This window comes from Pantherophis guttatus, chromosome 14 (genome assembly GCF_059756535.1).
Source record: "Pantherophis guttatus breed Tessera chromosome 14, ASM5975653v1, whole genome shotgun sequence".
NCBI lineage: Eukaryota > Metazoa > Chordata > Lepidosauria > Squamata > Colubridae > Pantherophis > Pantherophis guttatus.
Window position 1 is genome coordinate 16,245,321 of NC_142076.1, and position 18,589 is coordinate 16,263,909.

At 45.0% G+C, this 18,589-nt stretch overlaps 1 protein-coding gene across 1 annotated transcript in view; it reads left to right on the forward strand.

Annotated features, from left to right (window-relative positions):
* MOSMO (modulator of smoothened) overlaps positions 1-13,499 on the forward strand; it is a 31,086-nt gene extending 17,587 nt beyond the window's left edge. The window contains exons 2-3 of the mRNA XM_060692880.2: positions 6,105-6,317; positions 10,597-13,499. Of these exons, the coding sequence (XP_060548863.1) occupies positions 6,105-6,317; positions 10,597-10,781 (398 nt within the window). The 3' untranslated portion in view covers positions 10,782-13,499. The remainder of the gene's footprint in view (positions 1-6,104; positions 6,318-10,596) is intronic.
* The last annotated feature ends 5,090 nt before the right edge of the window (positions 13,500-18,589 follow it).

Consider the following 18,589-nt stretch of genomic DNA (forward strand, 5'->3'; position numbering starts at 1 on the left):
CTAGGGCAACGCTCGCGTGCCCACCAATATGGCTTCACATGCCACCTGTGGCACGCGTGCCATAGGTTCGCCATCACAGGCCTATAGGCTAATCAATAAAGCTGTCTATCTAAATATAACTCCCTGCGCGGTCCTTCCAGTTCCTGGTTCTGCTGCCCTCCGATAAAAGACCAGAAGCCTTAGAAATGCTTGCTGGCATTTGCACGGAATGGCAAGACAGGAGGATCATTCAATTTCAGGAGGGGGTCTTCAATAATAATAATAATAATAATAATAATAATAATAATAATAATAATAATAATAATAATAATAATAATAATAATAATTTTATTTCTATACCGCCCTTCTCCCGAAGGACTCAGGGCGGTGTACAGCCTATTAAAAACACAAAGCAACATCAGTTAAAATAGTTTAAAATTATTAACCTCACAACTTTTTAAGACTGGTGGACTTCAACTCCCAGAATTCCCCCAGCCAGCCAGGGGGGAATGCTTTGATTGATTGATTGATTGATTGATTCGATTTATATGCTGCCCTTTTCCGGAGACTCAGGGCGGCTTACAATGCGTTAAGCAATAGCCTTCATACTTTTGTATATACCTGCTTAGTAGGGCTTTCGGCCCCCCCAAGCAGTGTTCTTTTTTATACAAAGTCAGTTTATTGCCCTCACAATCCGGGTCCTCATTTTACCTACCTCGAAAGGATGGAAGGCTGAGTCAACCTTGAGCCTGATGAGATTTGAACTTGCAGTAATTGCAGGCAGCTGGTGCTACTTAACAGCACTTTAGTCTGCTGCGCCACCAAGGCTCTTTTGGGGAAATACATGTCTGGCTGGGGAATTCTGGGAGTTGAAGTCCACCAACTCTTAAAAGTTGCCAAGTTTGGAGACACACACACACACACACACACCGGTATAAATGGTGGCTAGGGGATTCTGGGAGTTCCACCGGTCAAAGTTGCCAATTTTGGAGACCACCTGTTATAAATGATGGCTGGGGAATTCTGAGAGTTGAAGTCCACCAACTCTTAAAAGTTGCCAAGTTTGGAGAAACACCCCCTCCCGGTATAAATGGTGGCTAGGGGATTCTGGGAGTTGAAGTCCACCGGTCGAAGTTGCCAATTTTGGAGACCACCTGTTATAAGTAATGGCTGGGGAATTCTGGGAATTGAAGTCCACCAACTCTTAAAAGTTGCCCAGTTTGGAGACTCCTGCTCTAGTCAAAGCTCTCTGGATTTCCTCTTACACATCCGTGTGTATGTGTGCACACGCGTGTGCCCCACTGACAGGCTTTTGCGGTTCCAAGGCAGAAGTTCTGGATGTCTGCGTGGCCCGCCGTGTCTCGCTCCTCTTTCTTCAGTGCTGTACAACACATGTCCAAAATGATTTGGCCATGCGGGCAACGGAGCTTGGACCAGGTCCTCTGTTGTGGTGTGCCAGGATTGGACAAAGCCTCCATTGTGTTTTCCCAGGGAGCTTGCACAACGGTGCCTTTCAGCGGCTGCCAATCTGTTTGCTCTGAAGATGCACCCCTGGTGTAAAAAAATAAAATCAAATCCAAAAACCAAAGGCATATAAGCTATCACAGAATCTGGATAGCTTTGGAATTTCCCTTGTATTAAAAAGCAGCGTGGAGAGAAATCTTATTTTAAAACCCCACTATTTAAAAATCCAAATCGGGCTTTTTAAAATGTTAATGGGTATGTGTGTTCAGTTCCGTTGAATTTAAATTTTAATGTGCTTCCTTAAACGCGCATATTAACGTCGAACACGACTGCTAATGGTATTCTGTTCGGTAGTTTAATTTGAGACAAGAAGCTAGGGAAGCGAATCCTCTCTGAAGAGGCATAGTTTCGTTCAGTTTTGATCAACAGTAGGGTTCTTTATTAAAAAAGATATATTTGTTACTGTGCATCCCTGTTAATACTGACGGGTGTGTTTGTGTATGTGTGTATATATATATAGAGAGAGAGAGAAAATCTACTTCTTTTTAATCTAGTCTTAGCTTTAATATTTCACGATAGTAGCTTTTGTATTTGTTGGTGCTGTGTTGTTTGGATTGTTATGGCGACTTGGTTTTACAAAGTGTTGTGTTACCTAAGGCTGTCTAGGAACAAAACAAATATTTATTGTCACTGCCAAGTGAGCAAGACATATGTTCTTCTTCCTTGTTCACTTCTTCTGTTTCAAATGTCAAGAAAAAGCGTGTGCATTTTAGCAGTTACACATTCGTCATTCGTTCATAATTCATCTTCAGATTCCGCCTTCTGCTCTTCTCTTAACTATGCATGGCTGGCCAGGGAATTCTGGGAGTCGAAGTCCACAGGTATTAAAAGTGGCTGAGGTTGGACATCCCTGGGGTCTAAAGGTGGTTGGTGGTTAGAACTTGGATAAGAGAGTAGTGGTTGCAAACTAGACTAGGATGTAGGCAGGGGTGGGCTTCAAAATTTTTAGCAAGGGGTTCTCTGCCCGGTTGCTGGGTGGGCGTAACCATGATGGGCGTGGCCTAGTCAGCTTCTTGCACCATGGTGGAGGGGTGTTTTTGCCCTCCCCGGGCTCTGGAGACTTTCCTTGAGCTTCCAGGAGGGCGAAAACAGCCTCCCCAGGCTCCGGAGGCCCTCTAGAGGCTGGAAACAGCCATGTCAGGGTTCCAAGCAGGGGTGGGCTTCAGAAATTTTAGAAAGGGGTTCTCTGCCTGGTTGCTGGGTGGGCGTGGCCAGGGTGGGCGTGGCCTAGTTGGCGGGATGTGTGCATTTTTGCCCTCCCTGGGCTCCGGAGGCTTTCCTCAAGTCTCCAGGAGGGCGAAAATGGCCTCCCCAGGCTCCGGAGGCCCTTCTCGAACATCCAGTAGGCCCGTTTTTCGCCTTCCCCGAGCCTCTGCACATGCCCTGCACTTACCTGCAACCAAAATGGGAACTCCTGGGAGGGTGGGGCGGGATGGGCGGGGCCAGCCAGGAGTGGGGATTGCGGGGTTCTCTGAACTGCACAGAATCTTAGTTAGAGGTTCTCCCGAACCCCCAGCAGCCCACCCCTGGATGTAGAGGGAAGAGTCCTGAAAACCTTTGATACTCTCCTTTGGTATTAGTGCCAGAGGAACACCATGGTTTCAACCATCGAAAAAACGAGCTCCGTTGGTAGGTCTCCAGACTGAAGTAGGTGGGTCCTTCATTGGCTTCCCCAGGACTTTTCCTTCCTTCCTGTTTATCCGGCCTTCTTTTTCTTTGGGTTCTGATGCTGAGCAGATGTTCCTAGCACCAACCCAGTAGAAGGAGACAGTTTCTAGCCAGCATCTGGCCGCGGAGGTGGATCAGAACGTTCTCCTTTCTTCCGACTTGGGAGGCAAAGCCCGAAGGAATTGTTGGCCTTCACCCCAACTTGGTCCTTGCCAAACAAACTCCAGCCAGTGGTTGTGTCAGTGTCTTCACTTTGGGGAGTTGAAATAGTTTCCTTTCTGGAAAACCTCAGCGCAGAAAGCTCCACTCTCTTTCCACTCCAAAGTAATTCCAGGAAGCCGCTCTCTTTCTTTCCAAGCTATTTAAATATTTACGCCCGCCACAAATACCATGGCTACACCTTACTACTGCGTAAGAAGAGACCAGTTCGGCTTCAGCGGCTTAAGCTAAGAAGCCCTTTGTCCTTAAACTGACCCGACCTGGCTCAATGTTTGGGTGTTTGTATGTTTAAGCCAATTACATTTTTTTTCCCCCCAGTTGTAAACTGAAATACACATACAGGTAGTCTTTGACTTAACGACTGTTCATTTATTTATTTATTTATTTTATTTCATTTCAAATTTATATACCGCACCTTCTCCCGAGGGACTCAGGGCGGTGTACAGCCAGATAAAAACATACAATACAAACATTAAGAACAATTAAAAGAATATATACTAATTTGGCCCCAGTTTAAAATGACAAACCAATTAAAAATTTAAAATTTAAAAATATGTTAAGCCAGCCCGGCTTGATGAAAAAAGAAAGTTTTAAGGGCACGGCGGAAGGCACCGAGGTCTTGGATTCTCCTTATCTCTGGGGGCAGCTGATTCCAGAGGGTAGGTGCCCCCACAGAGAAGGCCCTCCCCCTGGGGGTCACCAGCCTACATTGTTTGGCTGATGGCACCCCGAGGAGGCCCTCTCTGTGGGAGCGCACGGGTCGATGGGAGGCCGTCGGTAGCAGCAGGCGGTCTCGAAGATAACTAGGTCCTATGCTATGGAGCGCTTTAAAGGTGGTAACCAACACCTTGAAGCGCACCCGGAAGACCGTTCAAAGTTACAATGGCACTGAAAAAAGCAACTTATGACCGTTTTTCACACTTGCAGCATCCCGTGGTCACCTAATCGAAATTGGGATGCTTGGCAGCTGGCTCACATTTACGACAGTGGCAATATCCCCCAGGGTCAGATGATCCCCCTTTTGCAATCACCTGACAAGCGAAGTCAACGGGGAAGCCAGATTCACTTAACAACCCTGTTACTAATTTTAACCACCGCAGCGACTCGCTTAACAAATGTGGCAAGAAAGGTGGTAAAATGGGGACACTTAACAACTGTCTCACTTAGCAACAGAAAGTTTGGGTCATAAGTCGAGGATTACCTGTACAAGACGGTCGGACTAGTTAAGGTTCATGCCTGCTTGAATTGTTTCCGTCCGTGTTCTCAGAATGTAATGGAATGTGTAGAGGACCTTGGGAGAGGAGGGGAAGAAATGCTTGCTAGGAAACCAGAGAAGAGAAGAGAAGCAGGAGCCCCCAGTGGCTTAATGGTTGGAGGAAGAAATTTAGGAAGGAACCCCTTCCCCCTTACTTGATCAGCCGGTTAAAAGCAGTGGTGGATGTATACTTAATACTACATATTTTGACAGCAGCGAGAATTGTATTTGCACAATATTGGAAAAATGAGGAAACTCCTACAGATGAAAATATAATTTAAAAAAATACTACCCTGTTTCCCCAAAAATAAGACATCCCCTGATAATAAGCCCAATCGGGCTTTTGAGCGCATGGGCTAAAATAAGCCTCCCCCCTGAAAATATTTAAATGCAGAGCTGGAAATCAGGTAAGAAGGCAAGAGGAGCCCCATCTAGCTCCACACGCCCCAAAATAATAAGACCTCCCCGAAAATAAGGCCAAGCGCTTATTTCGGGGTTCAAAAAAAATATAAGACAGGGTCTTATTTTCGGGGAAACACGGTAGACTGTGGAAATGGATAGATTGACATTACAGATAAAGGACAAGGAAGAGACAGAATATTTCTTAACATGGGGATTCGTTCTATCAACGGTTAGATTATAGAGGTAGAAATTAGAAGATATAAGATTATTACCATGTATAAGAAAAATGATGAAAGTATTACTAATATATAAGTTAACAAACTTACTACTATTATTATTATGTATAAATAAATTGACTCAGATAATATGCTGTTCATTAAGCACTTATGTATATTAAAGAAAAACCTATAAATAAATAAATACATTAAAAAAAACAGCAGTGGGAAGTGTCTACCTTCAGATTTGCACGATTCTGTTAGTGTAGCCTTGTAGTAAAGTAGAATTAGCTCACCTGATTGTGTTACCTGAAGGGCTGACATAAAAGGACTGGGTGCAAGAGGTTGGTGGGGGGGAGAAGAGGGGGAAGTGGAATTCAGCCATCTTCACCAAGACCTCTGAGCAGAGGTGGGATTTGCTTACCTTCCCTACCGGTTCGCAAATGTGAGTGCGCGCGCTTGCGTGTCGCTTGTACATGCCACCTTCCACGCATGCTCGGCCTTCTGTGCCTGCTCTTTGCTCACACGCGTGCCTTCCATGCATGCACACGGCCTCCAAAACGTGGCAAAATAGGACGGCATTACGTCCGGGTGGGTGGGCGGAGCTTACTGTAGTCACCGCTACCGGTTCGCCAGAACCAGCTAAATCCCACCACTGCCTCTGAGTTCACCCATAGAAGCTTGGTGAAAACCAGGTCCGTTCTTGTCGTCTTCTTCCAGAAGATGGAGGAAGCCAAACCGAGACAGGCGGGTGTTTAGGAAGTCCCCTGCCTCCAGAACGTACGTTAATTAACGTCCACAATTGTCTACCTCTGTGTGTGTGTGTGTGTTTGTCATTTTAGGTGCTCTCACAGTTGGCCTTGTGCGACAGTGTCAAACCATCCATGGACGTGACAGGACCTGCATTCCTCCACGGCTGCCTCCGGAGTGGATCACGACTTTATTTTTTATCATCATGGGAATCATTTCACTGACTGTCACCTGTGGCTTGCTGGTGGCTTCTCACTGGCGACGGGAAGCGACGAAATATGCACGCTGGATAGCCTTCACTGGAAGTAAGTCTCTTCTCCACTCAATGAACCAAAGAGGGCGGGAGCGTTTGGGGAAAATCAGCACCTCCTTCCCAAGATCTCTCTGTTGTGACCTAGGCTTACTGAGTCATTACAATACACAATTAGTCCCAAAAAAACCTATTTTATTGTAACAGCTGAGAATTACGTTCATTCCCAGCTGAGTCCCAGTTAGTTGCAAAACAAGTCCTTTGGAACAAGTCCTTCGGGATAATCACCAACCTTTATCTTCTTTGACACCCTGCCAAAGGCCTTACTTGGCAAAGCCCCACATAGTTCAGAAACAAATGAGATGCCGACTGGAAACAGAGTTAGCAACATAGAAACAAATCAAATAAAACATAAACAAAACAAACATTGCTTTCCTGCAAAAGGCCCAAGTGCCTTTGTTTCTCTTTTAAGCCTTATGGGATAGGCCAATCATCTCCTGGCCTTACTTCCCGAATTGTCCCTTTCACTTTAGCTGCTCTTCCCTTCTGGCAGCTCTGCGCATGCGTGCACTAGGAACAGGCTTCTCCTGTTCCTCTGCCTCTCTGCTGTCCGACTCTGGGGGCTCCGGAGTCCGTGCATCACTCCCAGATGGCCCTGGCCCCATCTCTGCCTCTGACACAAAGCCCTCATCCGGGCCTTCCCCAGACTCCAGGACTGGCCCATGTTCCTCCCCAACCTCCTCACTATCCGAATCTGTTGCCAGCTCCGCAGACTGCTGACGGATCTCAACACTCCCTAGCTTTCCAAAAGCCCACAGAGACCTTCAGAAACCCGCAGCTCCTTCTCTTTCTCCCAAAAGCCTGCAGAGAGACCCAGGTTTCTTCCCAGCGACAGGACCAGTAGCTTTGCTTGATTGAAGGTGATCCCTTCTGCCACCGTCATAAATAGGAGCCAGTTGCCAAATTTAGAGCATGTCACCATAGGTTGCTACAAGGGTCAGAAGCGTCATAGTTGCAGCCATCATAAATTCATGCCAGCGTCTGAATTTTGATCATGGGGAATGCTGCGTTGGTCACAGGTGTGAAAAACAGTCACAAGTCACCTTTCTCGGGGCCGTCGTCACTAAACGAATAGTTCTCAGTCAAAGGTTTCCTGTAATAACCACAGTGTCAAGTTTCGAGGTCGTCTCAAATAAATTGCATTTCAAACAAAGTCTTTGATAAAAACTCCCATTTATTGAGCACAACATTCTAAATCCGACTCATGATAGCCAACACTGACTTCCAGACCCAAAACCCTCCCTTTCCGTTCCCCACTCCCCTGCACTCATTGGTCCTCTTCCAAGTCATTCTACCCCTAATCTACTGCTCCAGCTCAAAGGAATTTCCCCCCTCCCATCCCATCTCCTAGGGGATATTATCTCCAGGGAAAATAAATAGGTGAAAAGTCAAACGTCCCTTTCCAGACGCCTCCGCTTCTCCTTCTTATGTCAGCACTAGAGTAAATGCAGCTTGAAGTGCTGACATACAGTTCCCTCCCCTTGGAAGTTTTAAGTCCTCCCCTCCAATTTTTCCTCCTTTAAAGAGCTACCAAACCGCTAGAAACAGGCTAGAAATTGGGAAGGCTTTGCCTCCAAATCCCATTGGTTGATTTTCCTGAAACATCCAGGTGATAGAACATCCAGATTTTGAATCTAGATATACAGTTCCAAGTTTAATTCGTCTTGCTGAAAATCGTGGTCGCGTGACAGTAGGAACGATGCAAACGGATTGGTTTTGTCTGGTTGCTAAGCGGCCAAAATACAATCACGGGATTGCAGGGGGTGGGGGCCATCAGAACTTCAAAACGGGGTCGTAAGTATCTCTGGGGAGGCCCGGCGTATCTTCAAACAGTCACTAAGTGATTGGTTATATGTTGAGGATTACCTGTAACCTGGTAGAACTGCCTGTGATCTGCAATCTACTTTACAGGTGATCAAACTCTGGATTTGTCTGTCTGTCAAATCTCAAAGAGTAACCTGTGCAGAAGATACTGCTTAGTGCTTCCTTTGTTCGAGTGCTGCTTTATCCAGGTCCATGTTCCCCTTCAAATGCTGGACTCCCAACGCCCATAATCCCCAACTGGACATCTCTGGGGTGGCAGAGTTATGTCCTGAAGACTAACAGCAAGCTCTAAACGCCCTCTAGCGGCTGTTTGACATTCTACTAAACCGAAGTTTGCTCGCTTTTAGAGTCAGATGGGGAGATACAGCAATAGCACTTAGACTTACATACAGCTTCATAGTGCTTTATATAAAGTTTATTGTCATTATATGTGTTAAGGATATTGTTGTTGTGTTACCAACCAGCAGAGTGTAGAGCACAGAGAAACATTGCTGAGAGCAGCGAATAAGAGATGTGCAAACTGGTTTATCAAAAGTTTACTTTATAGTGAAAAAACAATCTCATAGTCTTTAAATCAATCCAAGTTTTTGCCAGTTAAATCAGTCCAGTGATATAAAATCTTCTTACCACACAAACAGTAGTTGGTTAGAATAACAAACTCACTCTGGTTCACAAACCACGATGGTAGCAAATCCATCCAATGATGATAGCACAATGGATAGCAACTCCACACACAATGGTAGCTTATCATCAACTGAATACGTTACAGTACCTTTCTTAAATACGTTCACAACTAATTACAGCATGACTCAGCATTACAATGAATCAGCAGGAAAACTTTAAAGTCACACAATACATATTCATATTAAAGTTACAGAACACATATATTGCCTGGACAACTTGTTAGGCTCAAACCATATCCTAACAATATGTATATACACAGTATACCCATACAACAAAATTCACATAACACCCAGAGACCAAGCCCAACACACATGACAATCCCCAGGCACACCCCCACCCACCACAAATTCCCCACCCCTAAACCACCCAAACATCCACACAACAGACCAAGTAATGCTGTCCAACAGCTCACTGATGGTGGCCCTTTAGTTCATCGTTGAGTGCAATTATAGCTCTGGGATAAAAACTATTCAGAAAACGTGTGGTCCGAGTTTTCATTGTTCTGTATCTTCTGCCAGAAGGCAACAGTCCAAAAAGATTGTGAGCAGGATGGGAAGAGTCTCTGAGAATGTTGTGCAACTTCCTCAAACAGCGAGATGCGAAGATATCATCCGGGGCTGGTAGCTGGAGTCCAATGATATTCTGGACAGATTCTCTGTAGAGCTTTTATGTCCGCTGCACAGCTGCTCCCATACCATCTTCTTTACAGTCCTCTCTAAGTGGTTTACAGAGTCAGCCTATTGCCCCCAACAATGTGGGTCCTCATTTTACCAACCTCAGAAGGATGGAAGGCTGAGTCAACCTTGAGCCGGTCAGGATCGAATTCCTGGCAGCAGAGATAGTCTGCAATACTGCATTCTAACCACAGGGAGGGAGGGAGGGAAGGAGGAAAGGAAGGAAGGACTTAGACTTATATACTGCTTCACAGTGCTTTCCAGCTCTCTCTAAGCGGTTTACAGAGTCAGCCTCTTGCCCCCAACAATTTGGGTCCTCATATTACCCACCTCAAAAGGTTGGAGGCTGGTGAGATTCGAACTGCCAAACTGCTGGTAATTGGCAGTCAGCAGAAGATATAGATAGTCCGCCACTTATGGCCACAACAGGGACCAGAATTTATGTTGCTAAACAAGTCAGTTCTGGGAGTTGAAGTCCTGACATTGTAAGAGTTGCTAATGTTGAAAAATACTGGCCTTTACATTTAAGAAAATGTTTAAAAACATGTGCAGGTGGTCCTCGACTTACGACCACAATTCACCCCAAAATTTCTGTTGCTAAGCAAGACATTTGTGAAGTCCCCCACTTTACGACCTTCCTTGCCGCATTTATTAAGTGAATCCCTGCCATTGTTAAGTGAGTCACACGGTGGTTAAGTGAACCTGGCTTTTCCCCCATTGACTTTGCTGCTCAGAAGGTCGTAAAAAGGGGATCGCACGACTCCGGGACACTGCGCCTGTCATAAATACGAGTCAGTTGCCAAGCGTCTGAATTTTGATCACATAACCACGGGGATGCTGCAACGGTCGTTAAGTGTGGAAAACTATCGTAAGCCACTTTTTCCACTGCCATTGCAATTTCAAACAGTCACTAAATGAATGATTGTAAGTCGAGAACTACCTGTACTTTTAGCCATGGGTACAATTTTTTTCCACTAATCTGATTTTTTTTGTCTCCCTCTCCCTCTCTCTCTCTCTCTCTCTTTCTCTCTCTCTCTCTCTCTCTCTCTCTCTCTCTCTCCTTCTTTCTTTTTCCTTCCTTTCTTCCCCCAGTGATCCTTTTCTGTATGGCAGCCTTAATATTTCCCATAGGATTTTACATCAACGAAGTAGGAGGCCAACCGTATAAACTTCCGAACAACACCGTGGTGGGCTCGTCTTACGTACTGTTCGTTTTATCTATTTTCTTTACGATAGTGGGACTTCTGTTTGCTGGCAAAGTGTGCTTACCCGGCTGACGACCGCTTCCGTACTTTATTTTTTTGGGGGGGGGAGCGGGTGTACGGTCACGAAGGAGAATAGGACGTCGTCTGGCGCTTCCGCGGGAAGATGCTAAGGTCAGGCCGCCATCGCAGTCTTACCGGAAACGAGGAGGTTTCTTCTGTTCTCACTATGCACTTTGGATTTTTTTTAAAGAAGAAGAACTTTTATTATTATTATTATAATAATTATTCCTTTTTACGGAGAGTCTTTCCCCCCATCACCGAAACCAAAACAACCGCAACTCATCTCGTCAGCATCTGGACGTCGTCAGGTGTGCACTGTGATCGGACCTCGTGTGGAAGAAAAGCTCTTTTTTTTTTTCCTGCACTCTACAGCGTTATTTCCTTTTTTTATTTTTCTTTCCCCTCCCCACCCTCCTGCCCCTCCGACTCCTTCCGCATCACCGTACTGTACCCCCCCTTCGAAATGATCTGACAATATTGAAAGTCTCAAAAAAAAAGTATTTATGCACTTTGATTGGACGGGCGTTTGCCAAGGGTGGGGCTGGGCCTCACCCAACTGTTAAGAGATTTAGCATCTTCCTTCTATGATAGGCGAGAAGCATTTGCCATCAATCCTTCCCTCTCTCTCCCCTCCTCTCCCCTCCCCCGTGTTAAAACACCCCCACCCCCCCCCCCAACGCACACAAGTAATCAGTCTCACGTTAGCTGCATCCTGAAGCCGGTAGATCAAAAGACATTTTTGGGGAATCTGTTACGAAGATCCGTCTGCTCGCCACCCTCGCTCACGGTTACGACCCTTCCCGGTGACTCCAGGTGGGGCTGAGAAACTCTTCCATATGTATTTATATGTGTGTGCGCGTGTGTGTAGGTGTGCATGCGTGCGCGTGTGTGTGTAATTTATATGTATGATGCAGTACACCGAATGTCTATGTATGTGTATTCACACACAAGCACGCACATATGCGTACATGCTGACCGACACTAATGAAAACAATGTGTGTAACACTAGGGCTTGCAAAGGAGAAAGAAAGGGAAGGAAGGAAAGAAAGAAAAGAAAAAGAAAGAAAGAAAGAAAGAAAGAAAGAAAGCCATTTCTTTGAAATCCGCATCGTTGAGAAAGTCTTCAGTATACCTCATTCGCTGTAGCAGCCTTGCTTTTGATAGGTTTTTATGATAAGTACCAACAACTCCATGCCTTCCTAGGTGCAATTTTAAGTTAAGCTAAGAGGGTTGGTCCTCCTCCTCTTCCTTCTCCTTCTGCTTTTCCTCCTCCTCCTCGTCCTCCTCCTCCTCGATTTGAGTCTTGATGGTCGAAGATGAAATCATGTCTCCTTTTTGAAAGCTCTGACCCCAGCGATGGAAAATTCGACCCAACAATTTAACTGCATCATTTAAGCGGTGTGAATCGTGGGAGCCTCTCCTCTTTTAAGAGGTCTTTTTTTCTTTGCAATCATGGTGGGGTTTTTTGGCCCAGATAATCTGCCACGAGCGTCTCCGATAGAGATAGACCCCAAACAGCGCCCAAAAGCTACAGCAAAGCAAACCCAAGCCTTTTTCTCCTCCTCTCCCCCCCCCCACTTTGAAAGTATTAACTCTTCTGTTGTTATTCCACAAAAGAACAAAGGTGATTATTAGATAACGCAGGTGGTTTTTTTAAAATGGCCTGGTCTGTTTTCAGGGGTCTTTGCAGGTAATGTCTTTCTCGACAGATTAATGATAGTATCGCTAACATTCAGATACGGGCCCTGCCTCCTCGGTTTATGTCCGATACTCTTGCCGTTCGGCCCACAAAAACCAAAACGGGGCACACAGCAGCATCAGTGTGGCAACACACGTCACCCAAAGCAGGCTAAGCGACAGTACAGATCTGTCATGCCGGACTCAACGGTCCTGTGTTAGAAACCCTGCGTCCAATAATCTTGCGAATCGGTGCGAACCAGGAACAACCCACCATTGGGCGGCACCTAGTGCTGAAAAGGAAGTCAGGGCCGTGACCAAGAGGAGCTGCCCAAGGGGCATGCACGCACCGGATAAGGTACTTCCGGTTTCCGGTGCACGCATGTGCGTCGGCCAGCAAGACTTCCGGTTACTGCCGCACATGCACACACGCCAATCAGTTGGCAAAGGCCAGCTGATTGTCACGTGTGCATGCGCGCCAGAAACCCGGAAGAGGAACGGGCGATGCCGCGTGTGCCAGGTGACATGGCTCCATGTGCCACTTCAGGCACGCGTGTCATAGGTTCGCCATCCCGGGGGTAGAGCATCTGGCAGCCAAAGGAGGCGTGTGCATCTTGGCACTGGCATCCTGGCTGCTACTGGCACTCAGGATCCTATCTTGTGGATAATAGCACACAGGAGGCGCTAAAAGGAATCGCTTCCAAGGCCTGGTTTGCAAGCGCTTCTGGTTAACCGAGTTTGTGGGTGACCGCGATTCCATTTCTAAACCGGAATAGGTGACTTGTGTTTCCTTTTGTTGTCGGAGCGTACTGTCTGTCCTTTCAGTTGGCAGAAGGATTCCTCCCCCTCCTCCTCTCCAAAACGGGCGAGTTTTAATCCTTCTTTTTTTTATTTTTAAGGCTTTGTGAAATCGTTTGGTTTAAGGTCGAGCATCTTAAGGTTTGCCAGGCGTTAGCAGTGAGTCCTGAAGACATTTATCTCTGCAGACAGAACACCAAGTTCTGTAGCTGCCGGACTGTTTTTTTTTAACAAAAATATAAAATAAAATAAAAATGAACTCTTAGTTAAAATCACAGCTGCAAACAGAAGCAGGTTACCCTTTTGCAGGTCAAGAGCTAGGGCTAACAAATATTTAGGGGAGGGTAAGGGCCACGGCGGTCGAGAGACAGCAAAAAAAAAAAAGAAAAAAACAGGTTGCACAGGTGGACAGGGCTGGGATTTTTCTCTCTCGCCCCCTTTCGTAAGGTTCGTGTGTATATGTGAGTCTTTGCTTGGTTCTGTTGGATGGAAGTGAGGTCTTCGTGCTGCTTTTAAGAGTTCGTGCCGTCGTTTTCATGTCTTTTTTTTTTCCCCCGCCCTGGAAAACGCACCGCCAATTGTCCGCAGTTCCACCCCTTCCCTTTGGAGCAGGCTTCAAAGGCTGCTAAAGATGGAGCCTGGCGGAACCGGTTGCAAGACGTTCTCCACAATGTCTCACGCCAGTTGTAGGTTGGCCCCGTGGCACGGTTGGGCAGTGGCACCTTTCCTCTTGAGCTCTTGATACTAAAAACATCTGCCTACCGAGCTGCGTTTTAAAAAAAGACACAAGCTAATGTGCTTCGGAGCCCTGGCATGATGTTACTGGGGTTCATTACACAGATGTTCTACAGCAGGGGTCCCCAAACTTGGCGACTTTAAGACTTGTGGACTTCAACTCCCAGAATTCCCCAGCCAGCATGGCTGGCTGGGGAATTCTGGGAGTTAAAGTCCACAAGTCTTAAAGTCACCAAGTTTGGCGATCCCTTTTCTAGAGCCTCAAGGCTGCACATCATCTGTTGCAGGTTGCCCGTTCACAGTTTAGGAAGAGCAGCAGGCTAGGCCCTCATCCTTTTCCTCTCCCTTCAACGCACAAATTGCTCTCTTTGCCACTCTTCGCATCCGGTGCTGAATTTTCACCTCCATGCACCTCTTAACAGAGGTAGATTCTGGTTCTCTCTCTTTTTTTATTAGTCTCTTCCTCCTCTCTGGCATGATAGGATTACTGGTACCTAGACGAGGGGTCTCCAGAGTTGGCCACTTTAAGACTTGTGGACTTCAACTCCCAGAATTCCCATGCTGGCTGGGGAATTCTGGGACTTGGAAGTTCACAAAGCGGCCCAAGTTAAATTTGCAAGCATGGCTAGCTGAGGAATTCTGGGACTTGAAGTCCACAAGTGTGAAGGTGGCCAACTTTGGAGACCCCTGACCTAGATAATTTGAGAAGAAGAGAAGGTCTCTCAGTCTATTCCCTTAGGCATCATCCCACTCTCTTGCCCCACTTCCGTAAGACGAAAATCCGTGGGGCAAAAACCCAACTCCTGAAATCATTTTTAATCAGGATGGGCCTCAAGAAAGCAAGCAGTCCCATATTTTTTTTTTCAACCCTGCTTTTAGTTTCCTTTTGGAAAATGCCTAAGAAAAGGGGAGAACCAGCTCACCCACATATCCTACAAGCAGGCCTTGTAGAAAATGTTAGCCAGGGAAGCGTCTTAGCCGTCTTTGACAAACAGCTGTTGAGCTAACATTAGGACCGCTATCCGCAAAAGAAACCAGCAAAAATATTTGCGGATTTGCATCTTCTGCTGAGTAGGTGGCCAGAGTGGATGGACTCCCCACCCACCCCAAATTCACGTGAAGTTTCTTCCGTGGCCCTGAGAAAGCCCGTCTTGTCGAGTTTGACAAATACACATTGCCACAGGAACCGAGAACTGTGACGTTTTCGCCACAGCAAAATGACTTCTTTTACGCCCTTATATATATATATATGTGTGTGTGTGTGTGTGTGTGTGTGTGTGTTTTCTGAGGTTTTCGCGGGTGTTTGTATATAGGTCTTTGGTTATTCGGGTTTTCTCCCGTGTAAAATTGGAGGTTTCTTGGCCAAGAAACCTCCAATTTTACGCGGGAGAAAACCCGAATAACCAAAGACTTACATACATACATACATACATACATACATACATACATACATACATACATACATTTTACCAAATTTATATTTTCTGATAAAGAAATAAAGGGAGACTAGTATAGATCTATTTCAAGCTTTTTAGCTCTCATCAGCTAGCCATAGTTCGAATCCGAGTAAGGATATGGCTAGCTGATGAGAGCTAAATAGCTTGAAATAGATCTATACTAGTCTCCCTTTATTTCTTCATCAGAAAATATAAATTTGGTATAAAATGGTTTGCCATGAATGGGACTGCTTGAAGGCTCCTGGATTGGAGCTGAAAGGCGAAAGATATGCAAGTTTTGGTGTATTCGGGTCTTTTCCCATGTAAGATTGAGAGTATCTTGGCGACGTTTCGACGAGGTCCCACTTGTCATCTTCAGGCTGAAGATGACGAGTGGGACCTCGTCGAAACGTCGCCAAGATACTCTGGAAATCACTCTGCGATCACCGTGCCCGTAACCGTAAGGAATCCACGCACTCTCGTTCCGATCCTGGATCCCATCTTGTTATGTGAATGGACGTCTCACCCAGAGCTGCATCAGTCAGTAGGCCTACATTTTTTTGGCTTTAATGTTGACACCAAACCATTTCTCGGAAGGGGAGGGAAAAAAATAAATCCCCACGATTATTTTTTCTAAAAAAAAAAGGGGAGGAATTTAAGTGTGGGGGGGGAATCAACTCTTGCTTTAAATAGAATCGCAAAAGTGTGCAGTATTAATTTATAGCAGAAAGGCCATATCTTGTAAACTGTATATAAAACAGTTTTGTTTTTTTTTTAAAGAAAATTGGTGCAAATGTCTGTCAGTTTTCTGTCTGTTGCATTGGGGGTTTCCGGGAGGGGTGGGGTGGGGACATCTGATCCCTCTTGTGTGTGTGTATGTCTGTGTGTGCGTGCGTGCGTGTGTATGTGTGCGTACGTGTGCATTTCTTTTCACTGCTCGCAGCCTTCCCCAATCCAGTTTGTGCAGAGCACCAGGTTCGAGAAGGCCGCCTGTAAAAGCTTCGGAGTCAAGTGTGTGCTATGAATTATGCCTCGTTCCTCTTAAATCCTGGGGTACGTTTGTTTGTTTTTTATTATTATTTTAAACAACCACAGGTCTTAACTTGGATTTTAAATGTCTGCACCCTCCATTTGGCTCTCTCCGCATTAACTTACCTTGTCCCAAGCAATTCATACGAACCGAGGTTGGCGAAAAGATTGGCACCAAGCCTTTGAAAACTGCCAGATCGATTTGATAAAGGCAATTTTATTAACCTCGGGGAAAGTGTTAGCTGCTGTTTCGTTGATGCCTCAACATCTAATTTCTTGGGAAGGGGAATCAAATGTTTATTTTTTCCCCAGCTATGGTGCAATCAGATATTCTTTTTGGGCATTCATCTTTGACAAGCTTTGTGTGATTCTTATCTATGCAGCCAAGTTTTTTTTTTTAAAGCATTTTTTTTGGGCGGAGGAGGTCTTCCATCAAAGTATCTCAAAGTTGGATTAGTCTGCAAAATAAACCTGAGTTTGTTTCCCAGCGGCATTCAAGACATTTTTGGGGTGTGTGTTTGTGTAAGAAGACTGGTATCTTATCCAGAAGGTGCTGAAGTAACACCTCCCATTTAACTCCAGTTCATTGAAGGCCGCTGAGAATTGTAGTTCGACGCCTGGGGAGAGGGAAAAAAACCCCAGAATTTGCTCTCCATGATTTAATGGAGCTGGGAGCGAGTCTGAGCCAACCTTCTCCCAGGTAGCTTTTTCTAGAGAATTGATATGAAGCTTCCACCATCCTTAACAAAGTTTGGCGGCTGGACTGGGTGGCGGGAGTTGTAGTTCCAAAATATAGGAAAGCCCAGTTTTTTGCCTCACTCGACAAGCTTAGCCAACGCTAAAGTGCATCCGATATAAATTTACAGCAGTTAAGTCTCCCCTAGGCGTTTTTCTTGCAAATTTCACTTATTGGGGCATTTTGGAGAAAGTCAGCTTTTCCCCCCCACCCATCAGCTGCTGTTCGGTGTGCTGCTGTTTAGAAGTATGACAACTTTGTGAAGGACACAAAACCTGAAGGAAATGATATTTCATTGAGAGATTTCCTTCCCTGTGCGATTTTAAAATACTTGGGCTTTTGCAGTGGTCCCTTCCCTTCCCGCCTTCCACTGCTGTCCCATCCTGCAACTCCAAAATAATTGTTTTTCTAATCGGTTGGGTGGGGGTGCATACTTTTGTTTGTTTTCTTCTTTTTTCTTTTTTTTTGCGGTTAACTTCCCAACAACTTGTTAATACAGACTGTATAAAACGGACATGATTTTCCTCACTTGTATTTTTGTTATTGAGCAAGTTTATCAAAATAAATTCTCTACTGAAAGAAATCCGTGCGGCTTGATTTGCTTTTTTTTTTCTTTCTTTTGTTTTCCAAATCTTTTTTTTTCTTTTTTTCTTAAACACCGATGGTTGATTGTGGCAAACCCATCCTCAGGGCTGAAGTGCTTTTGGAAAAGCTTTAAAATAGACAAGCTAAGAGCTTTCTGACAAAATGGAGCAGCAGCGCATGACACTTCCAATTATATAAGTGTCTGGTGGTTTTTTGTTTTTTTTTTTTTTAAAGTGGATCTCCGGTTTCTAATAAAAACAATGAAAACATCAAAAACAGAACTCAAAGCTTCCCTTTCTCTTTCCCAAGATGATAGATAGATAGATAGATAGATAGATAGATAGATAGATAGATAGATAGATAGATGGATGGATGGATGGATGGATGGATGGATGGATGGATGGATGGATGGATGGATGGATGGAAGGAAAGATAGAGATAGAAAGATAGAGATAGAAAAATAGAGATAGATAGATAGATAGATAGATAGATAGATAGATAGATAGATAGATACCATAGACAGATTAGATAGATAGATGATAGAAAAATAGAGATAGATAGAAAAATATACATAGATAAATACCATAGACATTAGATAGATAGATAGTTAGATAGAAAAATAGAGATAGATAGATAGATAGATAGATAGATAGATAGATAGATAGAAAAATAGATAGATGATAGGTAGATGAGAAATAGATAAAAAAGTAGATAGATATAGATGAGAGATAGATAGATACCGTGTTTCCCCGAAAATAAGACTCTGTCTTATAATTCTTTGAACCCTGAAATAAGCGCTTGGCCTTATTGCCACGCGCTCAAAA